This window comes from Rhincodon typus, chromosome 12 (assembly GCF_021869965.1).
Source record: "Rhincodon typus isolate 14 chromosome 12, sRhiTyp1.1, whole genome shotgun sequence".
Lineage (NCBI taxonomy): Eukaryota > Metazoa > Chordata > Chondrichthyes > Orectolobiformes > Rhincodontidae > Rhincodon > Rhincodon typus.
Window position 1 is genome coordinate 40,708,586 of NC_063343.1, and position 23,863 is coordinate 40,732,448.

A 23,863-nucleotide genomic window follows, 5' to 3' on the forward strand; every position below is an offset into this window, starting at 1 on the left:
TTGAATATATATAACCACCCATCCTCGACAGCCCTTGGTGAAAAAGAGTCTCGCAGATTCACTACCGAGAAGAAATTCCTCTTCACCTCAATCTTAAATACGACCCCTTGTTCTGAAATTATGCCCTCTGGTTCTGGACCCTCCCACAAAGGGAAACAAAACTCTCCACACGTATTCTGTCAAGTCACACAAGAATCTAATTTTTACTCATCTTTATTTAGGCACTTTACAACCATGTGGGCTGAACATTTAGGTTCAAAACCTTCAGACTTTAAATTCTACTCCATTTTATTTCCTTCTACATTGCAGGCTTTGTTTTTATTTTTTTTTCTCCCAAATTTTGCTTTTGGATGGTCACATCATTGACATCTTTTGTTTATTTACATCGCCCATTATCACACCCTTTCAACTTGCACCACCATTTTTTTTTGTCATTTAATCTCTCGCACAATATCTCAGACCTTGCTTTTTGTTCTTTCTCCCTTCACTTGCTTGATTATGTTTCTAAGTGTCTTCAGTTAGAAGGCGATCAACCTGAAATGTTAATTCTATTTCTCTCTTCACTGGTGTTTCCTTGCATGTTGGGTATTTCTGGCATTTTCTGCTTTTGTTTCAGATTTCCTACACCCACTGTTTTTCGCATTTGGAAGGAACATACTTGTCTTTCACTCCCCCTAGCAATGATCATAAACAATTCAGAGGAATAATAACTCCCTTTTTATTATTTTTAATGTTAAATTCCTATAGAATGTATTGGAAAATTATGTCAAGCTATTGACTTATAATTGCTTTATTAGCATTACGAAGCAAAAAAATGTTATGGTAAGGACATCTCAGGTATAATTATTGGAATTGTTATTAGTCTGAAATTTTACAGGATATATTTACTCAAACAGACAAATCTGACTGGGCCTCTGTACCTTCCAAAATTAGGGGAAGAACAATTGTTTCATATCTACAGTGTAGTCTGTTGCGCAAGTATTATGGGTCAGAAAACAGACCTTGTGGTATATACAACTGTTAATAATGATACATTACGTACGCCACTGACATATTCATGTACTGACCTGTCATAACCAAGTGTGCAGACTTGCATCAAGAGCTACACTTGATTATCGTGGCCCAAGGGAAAAGGGAAAGGAGAAATCTGTTAAATTGTAATAGCAGTAATGGGTATAGTGTGGCAACAGCTGTGCAAGAATCTCAAGGGAATGATTGGCAACTCTCAATTAATTCCAGGTAGAAGACTGAACAAGCACAAAATAGCAGAGGATCAGTGGAACAAAGTCATATTTTCTACCCAAAGGGCAATGAGTAAAAGGAAGAATCACCATAGACCTATAGGCTGGTCTTTCATTAGAGGGGGCCAGTGGTTAATGTTAGGGGTCATCATGCCTCAGTGAGAAGAGAGGATTCAGAAGAAGGATCCTTCATGGTAACCTCAGCTGGTGTGGGAATTGAAACCACGATGTTGACACCACTCTAAATTGCAAACCAGCCGTCCAGCTGACTCTGCTATTTAACAAACCCTCTAACATAATTTTCAATTTTATTTTGTAAACTACTAGTTTAAAACTTTATTATATTCATTGTTGCATGTGCTAAATAAAGTCAAAATTATTACAAATGTAGCAAAGAGTAACTGAATAGACCATATGTAAATGGGGTTACACGCCAGTAAAGTATGAAAATAAATACATTTTTGCACAAATTGACATATAAACTCCATTAGATGCTTCACCTTTGATAGCTGATGTGTTTAACTAACTAGATAAATCCACATTGGCAAAATGGAATGTATATGGAACAAATTATTTAATATAACAAACTGTAAAACAATTTCAGCATCAGTTATGAACAACTTTTACTTCATAGAAAGCTGTACCACAGAATGACAGTTGAAATTGCAACTTTAAAGAATATTTGTTTTAGCTACAAAAGTGTACACATGACTAACATTTCCAAACTGCTTAAGATGGAAAAATAGATCCATGAAATTTAAGTTATATTAGCCATCATTTAAAGATTAAAAGAACATAAAATGTGAAATGCTGTGAGCAGTCTTGAAGACTGCTGCTGGTTGTTGAATTATTCTGTGCTTCTATGAATTTAAACATCATTTATGTATATGGAAGAATATGAAATACAACTAAACTGACTGAAGAAATAAAAATAATAATGTTTACCTGTCAAAAAGGTAAAGTGAAAATGGATGAGGTATTGAGTCAGTCTACTTATGCAGTTTACTGAGTATTCAATTTAAAGCACCACTGCATTTGTACAAGATTGCTACAACTTTGTAACAAATCACTCCGAAGTATAATTGAGAAAGCATATAATTGGTAAAGTAAGACTTATTATTTCATCAAAGATTTGATTCAGGAGCTGCTGGACTAAAGTGTTTGGATTGGCAGACTAATGTGAGCAAGAGGAATAAAGTGTGTAGAAACAGTTGCATGCATTATGTAGAAAATAATTAATTCAATATACCAATTGCTTAAGGACACATCAGAAGAGAACCATGCACTTGAACATACAATAAATTCAGGCAAAAATCCTTCCACACCTCACTGTAGCAAAACAGACATTGTGAAATGCATGTTAAAATATACTTTTGAAGACTGAAAAGAAACAGTGCTGCTAATCTTTTTTGGTATTTCAAAAACAATAGTGTGCAACTGTAACCGGGAAGGGTAAACCTTACCATGTGGATCTTCTGGACAATCATGGGCTTACATTACTTTTTTCAAGTCTGCAGTGTATGATTTGGTGGGTTGGGATTGCTAGGGAAATAATGAATCAAAGCATAAATACTTGGTTTAAACTACACTGGGCAGGGCCTGTCCTCAAGGCTGATCTGAATCTCAGAGGATTTCAAAAGTGGCTGGAAAATCATGAGATTTTAGGTACTTCCCTTACGATTAAAACTTCAAGTTTATTATGATGCTTATCAATAATATATGCACCAGATATGTTAATTTCAATGAGATTGCAATGTATTGGTGACTTACCACTACACAACAATCCTTTCATTTTCATAAATGCAGTCAAATTATCTTTACATCCATTAAATAAGAGCACGATTCTCAAACAACAACTACTTATGATGATAAAAAGGTTTACTCATACCTTGCATCTTCGAGATACAAACAGCTATTAACCTCTTCAGCAGCAGTCTACAACTGACAAATTACACACATATTTCTATTAAAAGTAACATCACGGTGACATTACATACAATTCTGCTGTGGGTTGAATATAATTGCCTTCTGGTCCATTTATAACCTAACGTGTCAGCAAACCAGTTTTAGGTTTGCCTCTGCACACTGAACATTTCCCTCATAATCAAAATCGATAAGAAAGATACCTTACACAATCTATATATGGCTTTCATACACTACACCATCTGTTTTGCTTTTTTGTATCTTGGGTAAATTCTCTTCACTATTTTCAAGTTGACTGCTTCCTTGAGATAGTGTGTCAATGCTCTGTTTTTCAGATTGAGAATGTACTGAAACCTGAACTGCAATCTCTTGGCATTCCTCATGTACATATGAGTCATCTGATTCACCTGCAGGTGAACTGCTGCGTTGTATTTCAGTATCAATAGTGTAAATATCCTCAGTGCCCCTAACTGCCTGTCCATCTTTATTTTCTTCATTTGTGGCCTGTTCTGCATCTTCCATCCATACAGCTTCAATAATATCCTCTACAAATGCTCTACAGTTCAAGATAAGAGGTGGTAGAGGAACACTTCGAGCAAGTTCTTCAATGTACCTGGCAAACTCCATGGTCTTGAACTGAGTTACTTTGGCCAGTTCAAGCGTCTTTGCAGATGTAATGATAGGAATGCGCTTTGCAATTTCAAATGCCTTTTGCAATTTTTCTGCTCCTTCCATCTTAAAGAAATCATTGATTGCTTTTTCAGTTTTCCTCAGATGACTGCTCATCATGCAGAGGCGAGTGATGTTCAATATCATAACAATTGTGAAAGCAATGAGGCAAACGATCATATAATAAACACCCATGTCACCAGTGGTGAAGACAACACGCAGGGTGACTGTATAATTTAAGGTTCCATGAGAGTTTGTTGAGACGCATGTGTAACGACCTCGATCAGCAAATGTAATTCTCGTGATGTTTAGCTCTCCACTGTCTAAAATAAGCCATTTTCCATCTGTATAATAAAGAGAAGGAAATCAGAATTTGTAGGGATACATTTATCGAAGGATTGGGACAATGACAGAAATAATTTCATTCCACATTTTACAGACCAAGCAACAAGATTTAATTTTTCGACAATATTTATTACGGGTAAAAGAAAGTGATTATTGACAAATTCACAGAAAAATATATAGAGACTGCACTTGGGATACCAGCAATGTTTCTGACTGATAATGGAGGAGAGTTTGCCAATGAGCGGTTCAGAAACATGAAGCAAACAAAAACATCATGGTTATGAATAACATAGCTGAAAGTCCTTTCAGCAAGTACTCTGTGAAAGATGTCTGCATTTATCAATGAAATAAAACGTTTTCACTGATCAACCAGACTGCAAGGTGACAACCACCGAAGAATGGGTGGTTCACGCAAAGAATTTATTCTACATGGTTGGAGGTTATAATCCCAGTCAATTAGTCTATGGCCAATGAATTGCTTTCTGTTATGTGTGATAATCCTCCTGCTTTAGAATCAATTCAATTTCAAGCACTTTAAATGCTTTACTTGCAGGGAGACAGGCTGAGCTCTTGCAAAATTCACGAAAATGCATTATGTATTTAAGAAAAAGGATCATAAGGAGTGGAAAAGTGCTGGTAAGGTACTAGATCATCATTGGAAAATGACAGTAGAACAGAAGAAGGTACAAAGCAACCACAAAGCCTGGTCAGTCAATCAAGTATCTGGATACTCGGGCTACACCAGATGCAGGTTTTGGACTGTTAGGAGTTTTTGTTTTTAAAAATCAATTCTTCACAAACTAATCTTCCTGTCTGATCTTCAACTGAAGTTGGATTCATTATGTTTCTTGAGTAAGAATGAGAAATTTATCTTTTAGCTTAGGAAACTAAGAAAATTATAAGGAGGCTAATGTATTTCGGCTATTGAAACACTGGCTCTTATGGAGGCAGTGGTTTTGGAATTCTATTTGTCAAAACATTTAACTACGGATTTGCTCAAGATAGTGCAGATGATTGTACCACAATGAACAATGTCTCTTCTTTTTCCTCATCATCAGCTTCACATTTTCTTCAATTATCCATTTACTGCTTATAGACAATATTTGGATTCCCTTTTACGTTACCCATTAAAATGAAACATGTATTTATACGGAACTTTTCACAACTAGAAATCCCAAAGTATTGTACAGCAATAAAGCACTGTGAAGCATAGTCACTGCTGTAATGTAGGATATATATTGAACATAGCAAGCTCCAACAAACACCTGAAATTGCACTCTAGCCTTTTATCTGAAAAGGTGAGACTTCTGGAGGTGTACACCTCTCTCAGTACTGCACTGGACTGTCACCTTTTATAGTCAAGTCCTAAACTGGAACCCACAAGCTTGACACAGAGATGAACGCGTTACCAACTTAATCTCAACAGACATGGAATCTAACTGTTGTTAGTCTATGCTCATACTTTCTTTTTGCCCTCATATTCTGTCTTTCATTCTCCTCTGCACATTTTGTACTGCATTCATGAGGTGACGCATCTGAAAATGCTCAAATATTTCCCAAAGGATCATCCACTAATGTAACACTATAATATTATGCAATAACTTGCCCACAATTAAATTTTGTCACTTGATGCTCTCTGCAAAATATGAAATTATGAAAATATTCTTTCACCCTTCAGTGGCAGAAAATGACACTGTTAAGATATAGTTTATTCTGCCAATCCAGAACATTTGCACCATACAAATGCCAGGAAAAGTCCATTTCAACAAGAGAGTAGGAATCCATTGCCCTTAGACGTTCAATGACATTATTATCACTGAATCCCTCACTATTAAAATTCTGAGGGTACCACTGACCAGAAACTGAACTAGATGAGCCATCTAAATACCAGTGAATACAAAAGTAGGGCAGAAGCTTGGGATTCTGCAAAGAGTAATTCATCCCCTGCCTCCCAAATGTCTGTCCACCATTTACAAGGCGCATAAAGAGCATGATGGAATACTCTCCATTTGCCTAGATAGAGGTAACTCCAACTACAATAACCTCAACTCATTCAGGACAAATCAACCCATTAGATTAGCAACCCATGCACCAACTTTGACATTCACTTCCTTTTCCACTGATGCACAATGATAGCAATGTACAAGTTGTACTGCAGTAACTCAGTAAGGCTCCTCTGACAGCATCTTCCAAACATGCAACCTCCACCACCTAGAAGCACAAGGGCAGCAGATGTATGGAAACACCATCACCTGCAAGTTTCACTCCACCTTGACTTGAAAGTGTGTCTTTTTTCCTTCACTGTTACTGGGTCAAAAACGTTGAACTCACGTCCTAAAATCACTGTCACTTATCCCCTAGGACAAGAACAGTTCAAGAAGGCAACTCATCATGACTACCTTCTCCAGAGCAATTAGAAGTGAGCAATAAACATTGACCTAGCCAACAACAGCCACATTCCATTCACAAAGGACCTTAAGCCAATCTTCCCAAACTCAATTCCAATTTGAAACTTATCCAAAAAAGGATTTTCTACCTTTATTAGTACAGGTGCAGCTTCACCAGTGGTTGCAAAACTGAAGTAAACACCAATACTGACTATGCATCTACAACTGAAATTATGTTACCATTATAAAAACTGACATCTACACTTTAAGGACAAAACTCATTTAAAGATATCATTTTTCAAATAATAGAAATTCTTATTATTATCCAATTTGTACATTTTTAAACGAAACATATTATGTAATTGTTCAGGAAAAATAGTGCTCAATCATTTGTTGTTGAGGAATCTAAACTTCACATTACCTAGTTCTCCTGTTTCCTCCAAGAGATCTCCCTTTGAGTTGTACCACAGTACACTGCGCAACTGGCTGCTGTTCACATTGCAGTCAATTAATACACTGGTTCCTTCTTTCACTATTATGTCACGATGTGCTGGTAGGCTTGAAAGATGATGTGATCCTGCATTTGCTGCAGAAATGGTCCTTTCTGTACTGACATAACTGTGATTTGTACTATTATATAATGTGCTAACAAGTGTACAGCAGTTGAAAACCAAACTTAGTGTTAAACCTGAGTGCTTCATGGAAAAGAATGAGATTTTCAGCATTTACAATAGGCAAGTCTAAGTACTGTGCAAATCTCAAGCAAATCCAATGCAATGTAATTTAAGTTTCAAGTGGAAATACAGCTTTCCAAAAATCAGTTCATTAAGCTGTCCAGTTTTGTGGTATTCACATCGAGTCCTGGTCAGGTTCTCACATGTCGGTCCAAGCTCAACAAAAACCTGTAATTATAAAAACAGAAATCCATGAACACAAATTCATGACAGAGTCTTTTCATCAGCTAATCATAATGTACTCAAGTTCATTGACATGACAATCTTTTACAAATCACGTCAAAATGATAAAGGACAATCACTGTAAAATTGCTTTCTGTTTCAAATGAGGATGGATGAATCGCTCACAAAGTACGTTAAGAAAAGTTCGCAAGGAAAATTTAAAACTAGCTTTTAAAGTATTTGCTTTCATGCTTGCATTTTGCCAGTTTACTTTTTTTTTTTAAAAAGATGAGCAAAACACTACCTGATGCTGTAAGACATTATAAAGTAGCAGCTACATAAATAATAAATTAAACCCTGAAGATAAAGCAATTACAATTACATAGCGTTAGAGAGACTTATGATCTCAATAATACTAGTTTCAATAATACAGACAGGTTAGCATTTAACTGATAATGATATCCTACAAAATTTCTTTTTACACTATAACAGGAGTGAGACCAAAAGAAGAAGGTTGTGCTTGTTAGAGGCTGAAGGAGTTCCTCAGAGCCATGTCCTGGGTTCAACCATCTTCAGCTGCTTCCGTGACATTCCCTCTATCGCAAATTCGGAAGTGGAATGTTCATTGACAAATGTACACCATTCAGTCTCAATCACTGTTCTTCAGATAATAAAGCACTCCATGACAATATATAGTAATACCTGGACAACATTCAGGCTGTGCAGATAGCTGGTTAGAAATATTTATGCCAAACAAATTTCAGGCATTGACCTTGCACCATCATCCTGGGATTTACGGCTGCCAGAAGCTTAATGTCAACCATCCATTCATTTAATGTGACTACAAAATGAAGCTGGATATTCTGTGGCATGTGACTTACCAGCTGTCCTTCCCAAAGTCTGTCCAACATCTACAAGACACAAGTCATCAGTGTGATGGGTTATTCTCTAAGTCCAGATGAGGTAGCTCCAGTAACATTCAAGAAGCGCATTCACCTTTAAGGACAATGCAGCCTCCTTGATTGGCAGGCAAGCCAGCATTAAACTTAAAACATTCACTCTCTCCACTACCTGTGCATCATTACTCAATCTGTATCACTTAAAAGTTGCACTGCAGCAACATGCCAAACCCATGAACTCTACAAAAACAGAAATTGCTGAAAAAGCTCAGCAGGTCTGGCAGCATCTGTGAAGGAAAATTAGAGTTAACGTTTTGGGTTTTCCTCAGAGGAAGGGTCACCGGACATTAAACGTTACCTCTGATTTTTCTTCACAGATGCTGCCAGACCTGCTGAGCTTTTCCAGCAACTTCTGTTTTGGTTCCTGATTTACAGCATCTGCAGTTCTTTTGGTTTCCATGAACTCTACCACTGATAATGACAAGAGCAGGGAGGTGCATATTTACCTCCAAGTCACGTACAATCCTGGCTCAGAATTATATGGCTGTTCCGTCAATGTTGGGAAAATATTCTGGAACCTCCTTTTTAACGACAACGTCAGAATGCATTCACCACATAGACTGCAACAGTTCAAGGAGGTAGCTCACCACCACATTCTGAAAGATAATACAGCAAAATCACAATAAGCCAATTCTGGATAAGTAGAAAATCCAGTTGTGGCAAAGTTGTCAGCCAATCACAATGGCAGAATGGGAAATCCAAAATGAGGATGCCGGAGATAGGCCAAAGTTCTTGACAACAGGTAGGCTGATCACAGGCATATGACCATTAAAAAAATTACAGCAGAGTTAGGCCCGGCTAGTGCATGAAAACACAGGCAAGCCTTCAGCAATGGCTGCAAAATGGTTGGAACAGGATTATTTTACTACCTTTTACCAGATTGTTTTTTAATGTTTAAAGGTGAATGTGTAATGTTGAAAAGTGAAGCAAAGTGTGGTCTGTGCCAACACAGATGGCACCAAAAAGCCATATCGCTTTCCAAATGTTAAGACATTAACCATGCAAAATGAGGCTAACAAAACCATTTAAATGACCTTCAGCATTTTTGATTCAAGGATCAGAAAAATGCATAAAATGTACTATACATAAAAGGAAGATCATCACCTTGATGACCTTGAAGACTGTGATGAATACCAGTTTGCTCAACAGCCTGTTTTCCTAGAGGAAGCTGCAAACACTGCAGAGATGCTCCAGGATTTTGCGCTGCAACACGAAACAGAGAAAAGATGTTTCACTGCATTGGTGGAACAGTGGACTTTATTGCAATTGACTGAAGACTGTGCACTTAGCAGAAAACTATTACAAAGGTTTCCCAGAGCTAACATTGAATGTTTTTCAACACCTTTTACTGTATAAATTCATTCTAAGATGTCAACAAATTGAAGAATAAAGACTTTTTTGCTTATGTACTACGTCACATTTTCATTCCAGTTTTCTTGATATAAAGCATGCATGTAGACATATTGGATTAAATAAAGGCTTCCTTGGCTATCTCAAACTCCAAGTTTGTGGGTGGACCTCCTGTAATTCAGATTTATTGGGATTTTACTGTAAATGCTGGCCTTTACAGGGATACCCATATCCCACGAATCAATATAAAGAAAAAATTTCCTTTGATACTATGAATTAATTTTTATACAGCCTGTAATACTGTGGCTGGGCTTACACATCAACTTTAGATTTACAGCAAAGCTTCAGGGCAAAGTTGGCGGGTAAGCAAATAAGTGAACTAAATTCCCAATAAACTATAAATATAGCATTCTAACATGCTACATGACAATATCATGTTGATTAACAGTTATGACAGTTTCTTTAAATTTCAAATAATTCGAGCCAAATCCAGTCTTTTTTTATGCATTTGGATTAAATGCAACCCAGAAACAGACTAACTGGTTCATCAAATCCGTGCAGGTATATTTCTCTATCATCTGTCTATTCTGACTTTCCTCTCATTCCTTTACCAGTCTTTTTTTTTAAATTTTTCTAGTGAACAAATGACAAAGAATATGCAGTGTTTTTTACATCATGATATTCCAGTATTTCACCCTGAAAAGTAGTCACTGCTGTTTTACAAGCTAGCGTGGAAACTAACAGACACATAACAATGGCAGTGACGAACGTTGGCACCCCAAAAGAACTCTGTATTCTCATGCTCCATAGTCCCTACTCAAAGCCAAATGAGGCCTGGACTTAATATTTCAGGTGAACAGCATGGCAATAAAATATTTTCAAAGTTCTGCTTTACTTTATCATTGAATGTCTTAATTTTGTGCTTTTTCACGGTCAGTGGAACTATCTATCATTTATCTCGTCTTTTAATGATTTATATCACATCATCCATATGACAACTCCATGTTCTACTGAAAAAACCACTAACTTCTAAAATCTTTCTTTCCAATAATAACCCAGGAACCATACTGGCAAAATGTTAATGAATTGATGTGATACTTTATTACCAGGGCACCTAGGGACATAAACAAGGTTCAAACCACAGCCTTAAAATGTTGTACAAGTGAAACATCAATTTTGTTTCACAACCACAATTTTAAATACAAAAGCAAGAAATACATTTCTACTTTTTGTGCCGGCCATCTGTGCTGACATCAGTTGTGATCTGCAAATCTGCACTTTGAAGACCCTCCACTCTTCTAATCAATTTAAAGATTTTCCATGTAGTTCCTTTCCCATATTCTTAATTGATATTTTCCACGTTGCACTATAAAGATCACTTATCTGCTCATCCCGGATATGAACACCAATTAACTAATTGTTACTGTTTTGGTCTTATTTCAACAATGGTTCAGTTGCCAGCCTCCCAAATTGCCCTGATCCCTTGAAATTCACCTATTGGTGCAACATGTCCACAGCAGGCATCATCTCCCTGGCACTACACCCATCCCTGGAATCATCTAGATAACAAGGATGCCTACATCAGGCTCCTATTTATTGGCTACAGTTCTGTATTGAACACCATAATTCCAAACAAATTCATCTCTAAACTTCAAGACCTACGTCTCTACTTCCCCCTCTGTAACCGGATCCTCGACTTCCTGACTTATAGACCACAATCAGTAAGAACAGGCGACATCACCTCCTCCACCATGATCCTCAGCACCGATGCCCACAAGGCCGTGTACTCAGCCCCCTAATACTCCTTATACGCTCACAACTGTGTGACCAAATTCCACCCAACTCCATTTACAAGTTTGCTGATGACACCACTATCATAGGTCGGATCTCAAACAACGATGAGTCAGAATACAGGAAAGAGATTGAGTGCTTAGCTGTATGGTATAAAGACAGCAATCTCTCCATCAATGTCAGCAAGACGAAGGAGTTTGTCATTGACTTCAGAAAGCAAAGTGGAGGGCATACTCCTGTCTGCATCGGTTGTGCTGAGGTGGAGATGATCAACAACGTCAAGTTCCTGAGAGTGATGATCACCGATCTGTCCTGGATCACCCACATCGACGCAATGGTCCAGAAAGCACAACAACGTCTCCAATTCTTCAGGTGGCTAACGAAATTTTACATGTTCACAGGGGCTCTTACCAATTTTTATAGGATGCTCCATAGAAAGCATCCTATCTGGACGCATCACAGCATGGTATGGCAACTGCTCTTCCCAAGACCGCAAGAAACCACAGAATCGTGAACACAACCCACTCCACCATGCAAAACAGCCTTCTACCTATTGACTCCATCTATATTTCCCACTATCTCAGGAGAGCAACCAACGTAATTAAAGACCTCTCCCACCCCAGTTATACTCTCTTCCACCCTCTTTTGTGAGGCAGAAGATATAAAAGTTTGAATACATGTACAAATAGATTCAAGAATAGCTTCTTCCCTGCTGCTATCAGACTTTTGAACGGACCTCTCAAATGTTAATTCTGATCTCTCTCTCTGCACCTTCTCTATGGCTGTTACACTGTATTCTGCACTCTGTTCTGCTACCCTGATACAATTTACATGGTACGATCTGCCTATATAGCATGTAAAAGAACATTTTTCACCGTATCTTCGTACACGTAACAACAATAAATCTATCAACTGAGTTGCGTGAGTAAAAGGCCACTTTAGAAACTTGTCACAATATTTTTCAGTGGAATACTGAAGGAGTGCAGCACTGATGAAGTTGCCTTCTGCTTAAGATATTAAGCAAAGTTACTTCTACCCATGGCCCTAATTTGAAAAAGAGCCAGTGAATTCTCAATTTATGATCATTATTTATTCCTGGTATGGCTGGGAGAGATTATCTGATTATTAACTCCTGGGTTTGTGGGACCTTGCAGTGAGCAAACTGACTGTTGCAGTTAAAAAGTTGTAAAGCACACCAGGACATCGTGCTTGCTAAAGGTCCTCACTAAATATCTCATTTCTTGACATTCTATGACAATCTATACACTTCAAAATTCAGATTTGGCAGGACTACGAAGTTGATGGCATTTTATATTATGTTTCTCGATAAACGAAACAAACAAGATTGATTCCTTAACAAGCGGTATACTGAAAAACACAAATACACATATTTAGTCTTTCACATTTTTGATCACAGGTATACTTATCTGGATGATGACTGGGTTTATCAACAATGCAAACATCTAACCATTTAGAAATATCAGCAAAATCTGTGCAATCCCAACAAAATCATAACAACATTCATTGGCAGATTTTATTTTCAGCTAAATTATTCTAACTAACTGTATTAATAAGCTTTCACTGGAACTTTGCATATTCAAAGAAATGAATACTCATACCTCAAAACCGCCATTTTAATTTCAATCAGGAAAGGCTTACTTAGCCAAAATGTTGTTAAAAAGCTGAATTGGTTATTTCTGCAGCCATATAACCATTGCAATCGCAAGGAGCGTTTGTTAATCACACTAACATTCATGCAATCACATATACTTAACAATAAAGGACAAATCCTCAAATTAACTTAACGTAAATTACGGGGACTAAAAGTTTGATATTAAATAAAACCAACGATTTGTGAACTGAAGTTCCCGTAGGCAATTCCAGATACTGCACTAATAACGGTAGCCAAACCAGGGAAAAGGAATTCCACAGCCCTAGCGATGAAATATGTTTACTCTATCTTACTTAACAGGGATTAATTATTATTAAAGTACATCCAGCCAACCGAAAAGCAAAATGAATTTGTGAATCGTTTTAGCTTCCTGCCAACTGACCTTCGCTTCCTTTGTTTTTCTTCTTCGCAGGAGTCAACAACTCACGCATGCGCTCTGAACTCTGCTGTGAGTCCACTCATCCCCCTCCCTCCAACTGCCAACAGATGGCACTGTTTGAGCGGGTGGGATCGTAACTACAGAGCGTCCGCACTGAACAGTGGCCACTTTCAAACAAAAAGCAAGATGTTGCGGATTTGAAGCAAAAACAGAAAGTGCTGGAAAAACTCTGCAGTTCTTTCAGCAGCTGACAGTTATATTTCACATCCGATAACGTTTTAGGAAGCCGCTGCCTTCAAACGTCTATATTTCCCCCACTAGAGACTTATTCACGGACTTTCTTTTAGTGACGAAACGCAGCTATTGCCCTACATTTGAATGAAAACCTATCTGCAGTATATGCCTACTGTTATTTCTGTGATGTCAGATTTAAAATACCATCTGTGCCGTGTTAAATTTACAATCCCCTCCTCACGGAAAAAGCTGACAGTTGTGCGCGTGCCTAGACAGGTAGGGTCAGAGGGGCGGGGGGGCGGGAAACCAGGAGAAGTAGCGCATGCGCGATGAGGATGGTCAACTAAGCCCCGCCCTGACCCTTATCGCAAATGCAGACGGTGTTGACACCACTTATCACTTCCTGGGTGAAGGGTGAGTGACGTGGCGACACAGGTTGGGGTCGGGAAGCGGCAGGTGAGAGGGGGATTCGGGTTGTCAATGTGTCTGTCAGTCATTGGTGCCTCGGTTCGGTCAGCGAGACATCGGGTGTAGGGCTGCGGGGAATAGAGCCCTGCAAACTATGGGTGAATGTCTGCCTGACCCAGGCTGAGCTGTCAGGGGAGCAGGGAGCAAACTGGTGTCTTTTTTTTCTCATTCTGAGTTCAATATCATATTTAAAGATGCAAATTATCCGCTTTTTCTTAGTTACTAGTTTAAGTAAGTTTATTTTGATCAGGAAGCTAGAGTTGTCTCTGTTCTCTTCAAATGTCAAAATCGCTTGATGACAGATTTCTCTTTAGTCCAAGTTTTCTCTCCCCATTTAACTAGATACAACTTTCAAATTCTGTGGTTAGCATTTAGATTGTCTTTGTATATCAGTTTAGGATATCCTGTCCTATGATGTGAGTTCTCCCGCTCAGCTCCTTGCAGAATACTGCCATTGCTGTCTAGGAGTCCACCACATGAACCAAGTGGCTGAACCAGCGAAGCTGAGCTCTGAAGACCATGCTGTTGATGCAGGAATGCAGTGCATCACAAGACCTTGGTGTTTAGAAGTTTTTCCTACCTCATGATTTTGCAAATAGATCTCCAACAGCAAAGCTGCAATGTTTCTAGTTGCATTATGTGATACTGACATGTTGGCCAGGTTGCACACCCACAAATAAGTGTTGTAAAAACCACTGCCAAGTAGACTTTGATCTTCCTTCTGAGACAAAGTCATTCTCTTTCCAAAGAATCTGAGTGAGTCTACCAAATGATGAGATTGATTTTAACATCCAGACAGTGCTAATGGATAGGATACTTCCAAGACAGTAAAACTTCAGTATTTAATGGTGGGTGTAGCACTGAAGTGCGTGAGGTTTTTGAATACGTGGCCAGAAATGGGTTGGTGCGTGATCTGGAATGAACAAATGATGCTGAATATTTTTGCATGGCAGCCATATTTGTACAAAACCTTCCACAACCTTTCATATTTTATGATTAAGCCCTAGTTGGGTGATTGAACCCAATAAAGAGGTCTTTATTATGTTTGTTCCTGAATCTGATGTGCTGCAAAGATCACTTCTATTGTTTCTTAGCCTGCAAAGAGTCCAGACTATAATTCTTGATACACACAGTCTCTTCTCATTAGTTTCTTTAGACTAATCTGGAATCAGTGGTTTGCCCTGAAACTAAAAGGATGATTCCATATCTCAGCTCCATAAACACAAAGGGTGCAAGTCCATCTGTGATATCTTGGGATATCACTTCTTCTTCTAAAAACAGGAAAAATTCTTGCAAGGACTATTCTTAATCGGATTAATTTTAACCTCATAAACCTATGTGTAGCCTTTGCTTTTTTTCTTAACATACATTTGTGAGATGTGGGCATCACTGGCTAGGCCAGCATTTGTCCATCCCTAATGCCTCATGTTTCTGCTTAATCTCTAAGTGATTTTTCCAAGGGAGCGCAATTAATTGCTTCCACAATTATCTGGGTTAAGCTACAGAAATTGTAAAACAAAGTATTGCAATTAAAAAATCAGGATGTTCTGAAGCACTTTACAGCCAATTTATGCACAACAAAGCTGTCACTGTGCTAGTTTAGGAAACACAACAGCCAATTTATAAACAACAATGTCCCATTTAAAAAAAATGATAATGAGCAGATGGTATATTTTAGTAATGTTTGACCAGGGCCAATGTTCCCTCATAAGATGCATATGTGTGGCCAGGTTATAATCTGAAATGTACTGTGCATTAAAATAAGCTGACTTGTCAGGTCCTCGCGAGGAACTTTCAGCCTACTGTAAGCCATGATGGTTAAAATCTAAACTGCCCATGGATAAAATATAGTGCATAGGAGTTTGTAACCTGCTCAGTAAACAAAGACAATTTAGAAGGAGGCGTGGCTAGAACCCTAGGGATAACTCGCCCCTTGTGTTACGCCACAGGATTCATCCTGCCTGTCTAAGAGAGCAACATGACCTTGGTTAGATTTCTAATCTCAGATGACAATTTAAATACTGTAGCACTCCTTTGGTACACTAGTGTGTCTATCTAGGTTATGTACTCCTGATTGGTTTTGAACTTAAACTCTCAGCCTTCTTACTTCAAGTGCTACCAAATGAATCTTGACTGATAGCTCACTAGAACCATTTTGGATGCATCTTGGGAGACACAAGTAAATACTGAAGCTTAAGTGGACTGTGTAAAGTCCAGAATATGATACACTGAGAATTCCACAAACACTTCAAGGCTGCTATTTGATATAGGTGTTATTGGGATTTAGGTTATTTGGGAACAAGTAACAAATTCTTTGAAAGGAAAAGCATACTTTTAATAGAAGTAAACTTGATGCTCAACGAAGCAGAATACAAATGCAGAGGAATAGAGATCATGTAATTATACAGCAATTGAAGTAGAAAAGGATGTGGAAACTTCCCTTTAAAAACAAAAAATAGTGGAATTATTTATGTTAGGCAACATCTGTGTCAAAAAAAGTAGTTAACATTTCAGGTTAGTGAACTTTTATGATGAAAAACATCCATTTGAACCATTAACTCTCATCGTGTTGAACTTTATCCTTCGCACACAGAGTTCCTACTTTCAAGCATTTTCCCCCTCCTTTCAAATCCTTTATCTGATTTTTCCCTCAGCTATCTGGCGGCCTAGTCACTGCTTCAGTCACTTATTCCAGTCATCCATTTTCCCATTCCACAGTTTTTCAACCTTTTGTCTAAGTTTATTTGTTACTGAAAGCAGTTGTTACCTCACCTTCTATGTTTCAAAATACTTCTTGACTGGTATCCTACATTCTACCTTCTGTAAACAATAGTGGTATTTTAATTCATACCAGGTCCTATTTTCCCAATCACCCCTGTTGTTGCTGATATTATAATCATCATTTTTTCAAAACCCTACATCGGGCAGATGGAAGGAAAGTTAACATCCAGCCAACTCATAGAATAAGCCTGCCTCACAGCCTTAATGCATTGCATGTCAACTCAGTTAAAGAATATGAGACTTCTACTCCTCAGTGGAAGCAAATTTGATCCCCTGGATCCATTGGCCTGTGTGGTTGGCTGGCAACAGCAGTAGGCCTGTTAGCTCCAGAGCTCCTCAGTTGGGACTGGAGGCAGGCCTAGGTTGAAGGCCCAAATGATCTTCAGACTTTGGTGAGTGAAGGGCATTGGGTGGGGAGTATGTGTTTTCCTTAGGGAGAGGGTGGGTTTTAAAGTCCAATTTGGAAGGGAAAACTATATTCGGTTTGGGGTATTCTGGCAATTCTTTAATGCACAAAGTTTCTAACAAGCTCAATTGATCCTTGGTACCTGCCCATTTTGTGTCATGGGAATGAGCTTGGCCTAGGTAGTGGGATGAGCATCCAGACTATTTCATGTACCTGCACCTCCGGCTGCTGAAAACACATCTGGAAGGGGCATGTAATACTCAGCCCCTGGTCCCTCTCGTCCCATCTCTCTAATTTCCTTCAACCCTCTAAACACTCAAATATCCATGTTTCTTTAACTTTGCCCTGTTGCCCATCCCCAGGTTTAACAAACTCACTATTGGTGGCGGCCTCGCCTTCAACTGTAGAGACCCGACTCTGAAATACCCTCTGTACTCCCTCTCTTTACCTGCTTTTTCTCTTTGAGACCCTTCTTGAAATCTTCCTCTTTGATCAAGTTGTTGATCATCTGACCCTCGTGGCTCCTTCTTTGCCTCTATATAATGCTGTGCTTTATAATCCTGCTGTAAATCACCTTGAAATGTTACACTATGTTAAATGTACTGCATCAATACAAGTTGTTGAGTTTTATGAGAATATTTTAAGTACTAATATTATCAAGTCAGATTTTTGTTAATTTTTGTTATAGATTCAAAGTGTGTAATGGTTTTCTCAGTGTTTTTGTAACCCTGTCTCATTTTGATTTCTCTCTCAAACATACATTATTCCCATTTCACAAAGCGTCAGTTATCCACACATTCTATCAATTCAAATGAAACAAATTGAAGAACTCTACCTACCATCTGAAATGTTGTTTTAAAAATGCAAGTAACTTTTATATGTTTGTTATAAAAACAGGGATAGTAAAACCTCAGTTATGAGTATAGATTACAGAAGTTTAGACTGTTCTCCTTGAAGAGAAAGTGGCTAAAAGGAGATCTAATAGTTTTCAAAATCTTGAGAGGTCTGGATAGAACAGGAGGTGAGAAACTGAACCTACTCGTAAAAAGATTAAGAATGAAAGGGTAAAGATTTAAAGTGGTTCACAAATGTAGTGAAATGGAATAAGAAAAAACTTGTATACAAGGAGTGGTTTGAGTCTGGAATTCACTGCCTGGAAGTGTGGCAGAGGTATTCAGAAGACCATTGGCTCATTGTGTCTATCAGAATCATGTACAATAAGGGGAAAGGCAGGTGAATGGCTGAGGCACAAAGCCACTGCACACACAATGGGCAAAATGGCCTCCTTCTGCACTACAACAATTCTGAAGCACAGATGGAGAATTAGTTCATGGACTGTTCTTACAACAAAATCCTAGGTGATGTTCCCCACTTTAGCATTATTCCAGATGGGATATCTCAAATTGTCAAACTACTGGGTGAGGAGTTATGAACTGGCTACTGTTTTTTATTCAACAATCCCTTTGTTGGTCATAACAAGGTTAGTTTACAAAGGATCATCTTCCTTGTAGATAACATTCTTCCAGACCTAATGAATTTATGTTTTAAAAGAAGTCAATTTAACCAGGCTTTTTATAGTTAACAAAACAGTGAGATTAGTTACTAAACACAAGAAAAAATAATAATGCAACACACATACCACAAATGAGAAGTTTATCCAAAAAATATCAATGTTATAAGCTAAAGAGATCAGTCTCTGAGTCTTTAGTGAAGAGTATATAGTGGAATATTTATAGTTGAACAGTCAGTTTCAGGATACTTGACTTTTTTGTTGAAATTCTTTTCTCCTGTTTTCTTTTGATGCTGGTTGGGCTAGCAGCACTCAGAACGATAGGGTTCTTCTCTTGTCTTGTTTCCTTTAGTCAGCTAGCTTCTAGAACTCTGAGTGAGAGCTTCCTTTACCTATAACATTAGGATGCCTGGGTGTACTTCTCCAATTGTGTCCTTCACAGCACACTAGTGTTCAAACCTAGACTAGTACATTTCTACCCTAGCCCACTAACGAACATGAGGACTTCAGTTCATGGGCACATCTTCTTCCAGTAGCGCACACAAACCTATCCTTGTGTATTCTTGAAAGAGGAAGGCATAATGCATACCTCTCGCCTAAATGCTGTCTTATCTTCCATCATGTTCCCGGTTTGAGATGACCTCTGGGAGATCACAGTTTAATTTATAGTGCATTCTTGGCTTCCTTGACAATGCATCAGATATGATATTTCAGAATCAGCCTTTTTAGACAGCCACTGAATTTACATATGCAATCAACTTTTGGGTTCTATATCCTTTTATTAAAAAAAGCACTTGTTTGAGTTAAAGTTCAATATGCTTATTGGTATTCTGGGGTTATGAACCATACCTGTGACAACAGAAAACAGTGTGGATTAAATAGTTTGTTTTTTGTATTTGGCTGCCAGAAATATCAGAGCTGTATTTGCTGCTATTTGCAATTTATGTCACTAAGGTACCATGTTTAATAAATATATTCAGATTTTCAGACTTTACTAAGGTAGGTGTGAAAGAAAGCTGCAAGGAGATTGCAAAGAAACTGCTAGTGGATGTAGATCCATTAAGTATTTGTGCAAATAGGTCATAAATAAAGTAATGAGGGAAAACATGAAATTATACAGTTTGGTAGGAATAATGGAGAAGCAAATGTTTTTTTAAAGGTGGGAGATTGGTAAATGTTAACCGTCAGAGGGATTTGGATGTTCTTCTAAATACATCACAGAAAGTTAACCTACTGAGAGCAATTAAGAAGACAAAAATAGAAATTGCTAGTGAAACTCAGCAGATCTGGCAGCATCTGTGGGAAGAAAGCAAAGTTATAATGTTTTGATCCAGTGGCTCTTCATCAGAAATACAAGGGAGCTAGAGTATTTGCATAAGGAAGCTTTGCAGTAATTACATGGGCTTTATAGAAATAATGCATGAACTACCATGTACAGTTTTGGCTGCCTCACCTGAGGCAAGGTATGAGTGCTTAAGAGTGTGCCACAATATTTTACTGGATTGATTCCAGGCTGAAAAGGCTGTCACATGAGATTAGAATGAGTAGAATGGGTGTAGTCTCTGAAATCTAGAAGAATGAAGGGTGATTTCATTGACACATGTGAAAATCTAAGTAGTCTTTCCAGGAATGATTGCTGAGCAGTTATTTCTCTTAGCTGAAGAGTCTGGAACTAGTCATTACCACAGGATAAAGGATTTACAATTTATGAATGAAGAGGAGAAATTTCTTTCCTCTGAAGTGCTGTGAATGTTTGGAATTTTCAATATTAATGGATGCTCATATTCAATGATTATATTCAAACTTGAGAGATAAATTTTGGGCTTTAAGGGAATCAAAAGCTTTATTTTTGAATTCATGGGATGTGAGCGTTATTGGCTAGGCATTCCTTGTCTGTCCCTAGTTGCACTTGAGAAGATAGTAGTGAGTTGCCCTCTTGAACCAGTGAATTCCGTGGGCTGTAGGTAGACCTCCAGTGCTGTAGGGAGGGAATTCCAGGACTCTGACTCAGCAACACTGAAGCAACGGTAATATATTTACAAGTCGAGATGGTGAGTGTCTTGGCGAGGAGCTTGCCAATGGTGGTATTCCCATGTACCTGCTGCCCTTGTCCTGCAAGATGGTCTTGGGTTTGGAAGGTGCTGTCCAAAGATCCAAAGTGCATCTTGTAGATGGAAAAGTGGAATCGAGATAGGAATTCAGCTATGATCTGATTAAATAATGAAGCCAGCTTGATGGGACAGGTAACCTATTCCTGACCCTGTTTCTTATGCTGTTATGAAGTGATTTATTTATTTCTTCACAGGTAAATCAAAAATGGAGGAAACTGGAACAAGTGAAGAATCTATGAATAAAGAATCTGTGGCTCAGGAAGGAAGTGTTTCAGCATGTAGGGAAAAAGAGCATAAACAAGATGTTGATTCAGAACAGCACTCTGAGATTGAAACTGGCAAGTGCACAACAGGCAATGCACAAAATGAGGACTGTGGGTCTGCTGGAAGCATACATGAAAACAGTACAAGTAAAGGGAAGGAGTCTGCCAACAGGACAAGAAAGAGACCTGAATCAAAAGGATCTAGTCAGCCAGGGTTATCTGAACAACAACCTTTGGGAGTTGCAGACAAAGTAAGCAATATTAGAGGTTTGACCCATAAAATATTATTTTAACCTCAATCTGAATTCATTCTGTGCTTGATAATTTCGCCTACTTGAGTTCCAAAACTTAATTATGTATTTATGCCTAAGATTGAAAAATATGGCTAACTATCTAATAGCTGTGGTAATATTACTCAATTTCTTTTGCAGCCGCAAGATCTCCCAAATCAAGAAGCAGGAAGTTGGGGCTACTGGGGAAATTGGGGAAAGTCATTGCTTACAACAGCAACAGCCACTGTTGCATCTGTTGGTGAGCTCACTGTTGCTTTAAAACATATTTTCCAACAGATTATCTTATAAAGCTAATTGACTACTTCATTTGATGAATGAAATGAAGCAATGCATCAAAGACACAATGTATAAAATCTCAGGCTGATTACAGAATATTAAATTTTGTTGAGTAAGCTCATGTGATGTGGAACTACAGCAGGTAGCTTGAGTTGTTGTACAGATCAAACACAATCTGTTTGATGGACACAGGAGCATCAAGGGTCTGAAGGATAGCAAACCCTCATTCACATATCCCATGGAAAAAAAATTAGGATTTTACCATATGTATGACTCAGTGCATAAACCTCCAATTTTTGTGAAACATGTTCTATAGCTCATACTCTCGTCAAACAATGACGACAGCTATTTAAAAAATAAACATTTAATTTCTATTTTATTACTTTTTTAAAACTTAATTTTAAATCTAGACTGCAACATCTGTTTTATTGCCTTTGTTACTTTATCCAATCGTACCTTAAAACCCTTCACAGTTCCAAACCTTTATTTTTAAAACAATTGATCAAAATTCAGAAAACCGGGAATTTTAAAAATTACATTAATTAACTAAGTGTCTGATTTTGGACTTGTTTTTGTTTTAAGGTTTTAGTTTAACAGTACATGTAGCTAGTTTTCCACCAATGAACATATACAGCACATCCACCTAATCCACATAATGTTTGAATCACCTTTGTTGTCACCAGTGTAACACTTTTCCATTCATGTCATTCTGTGGCCTCTCCAAGGATTGTTTCTAACTAATTCTAAATAAGCACGCTTATTTTGCCAGGTCATGCTAGCTTGTACTTGTTCAGACTGCCCTAACCTTTTCCAAATATAGCATTTACAACAGCAGACAGAATGACATTTGATCTGTTCACTTTGTTAAACTTAACCATGAGCCTCAGATGTGAAAGGCCCAATCCACGTTATCTCTTTTCAAAATATTATCATTTAAAATTTTAGCATTTGGCTATTCAGTATAGTTGAAAAACATAATATTTAGAAGTGTTTCCTTTTATCTTTCCAAAGAGTTTGAAGTGCAAAATCTTGAAGCAAATCAAAAACTCGACTGACTGTAGGGCATTATGAAGCAGCTTGAGCTGCTTTGTGTATAATAAGTAGTACAAAATTATTGCGTTATTAATATTAATCGGTTAGAAGATCAGAAGGTGGGAGGTCATCCAAGAAGAAATACATGACAACAAGATGACTTGATTTGAGTGAAAGTGGACTGGTTGCTTATTGTCAGAGAGTCATAGGAGTGTACAGCATGAAAACAGACCCTATGGTCCAATTCGTCTCTGCCGACCAGATACCCTAAATTAATCTAATCCCATTTGCCAGCATTTGGCCCATATCCCTCTTAAACCTTTTCTATTCATATATCCATCCAGATGACTTTTAAATGTTGTAATTGTACTAGCCACCACCACTTCCTCTAGCCAGTCATTCCATACACACAAAGTTGATTTGAAAATTTGGAAGTATGAAATAATAATTTTTACTACTGTTCTTGGTTTTAGGTATTATCTATTTGAATGACTGCATTTTTGAGAAAGCTTTTGATAAGGCTGTTACTCTCATGCATATCATTTTACATTATTATTTGCTTAAAAAAGGTCTGTTTAAGTCAGGACCTGACTTTAAAATTTCTTCGCTTTAGAGTTCTTGTTTCAGGTTGAGTTCTTCTTAAACAAAGTTTTATCCTATCTAGTCCTTCATCTGGCTTCATAGTTTTCTTAGAATCTTGTAATCCAATTTGTGCACAATGTTACACCTGACTGGGGTAGTGCGCTAAAAATCGAACTCCGCTATTTCTGCACTTATCATAAAAGTAAAAGATTTTATAAAAGTACCCAGAATTCCCCAATGTATTTGTCTTTTAGATCTAGGTGATATAAAGCATGAATCAGATTTAGGTACTTAA

General features: G+C 37.8%; 2 protein-coding genes across 5 annotated transcripts; one reads left to right on the forward strand and one right to left on the reverse strand.

Moving 5' to 3' along the window:
• Positions 1 to 207: 207 nt before the first annotated feature.
• On the reverse strand, positions 208 to 14,143 carry LOC109912455 (microfibril-associated glycoprotein 3-like). 4 transcript variants are annotated; one of them, XM_048603625.1, is made up of 6 exons: positions 13,616 to 14,143; positions 9,525 to 9,623; positions 8,867 to 9,016; positions 8,343 to 8,372; positions 6,987 to 7,467; positions 208 to 4,177 (listed from the first exon to the last, which is right to left on the reverse strand). In XM_048603625.1, the coding sequence occupies exons 5-6, from the start codon at positions 7,288 to 7,290 to the stop codon at positions 3,378 to 3,380; spliced, it is 1,104 nt and encodes a 367-aa protein (XP_048459582.1). In that variant the 5' UTR covers positions 7,291 to 7,467; positions 8,343 to 8,372; positions 8,867 to 9,016; positions 9,525 to 9,623; positions 13,616 to 14,143; the 3' UTR covers positions 208 to 3,377. The 4 variants fall into 4 exon arrangements, with proteins under 4 accessions (XP_048459582.1, XP_048459583.1, XP_020367472.1 ...); XM_048603626.1 differs by lacking the exon at positions 13,616 to 14,143 and adding an exon at positions 13,181 to 13,603; XM_020511883.2 differs by lacking the exon at positions 9,525 to 9,623.
• A 61-nt stretch (positions 14,144 to 14,204) lies between these two features.
• On the forward strand, positions 14,205 to 21,966 carry LOC125484580 (protein FAM114A2-like). Its single transcript, XM_048603977.1, has 3 exons — positions 14,205 to 14,302; positions 21,317 to 21,636; positions 21,817 to 21,966. Exons 2-3 carry the CDS (start codon positions 21,328 to 21,330, stop codon positions 21,964 to 21,966), a joined length of 459 nt encoding a protein of 152 aa, XP_048459934.1. The 5' UTR covers positions 14,205 to 14,302; positions 21,317 to 21,327.
• Positions 21,967 to 23,863: the final 1,897 nt, after the last annotated feature.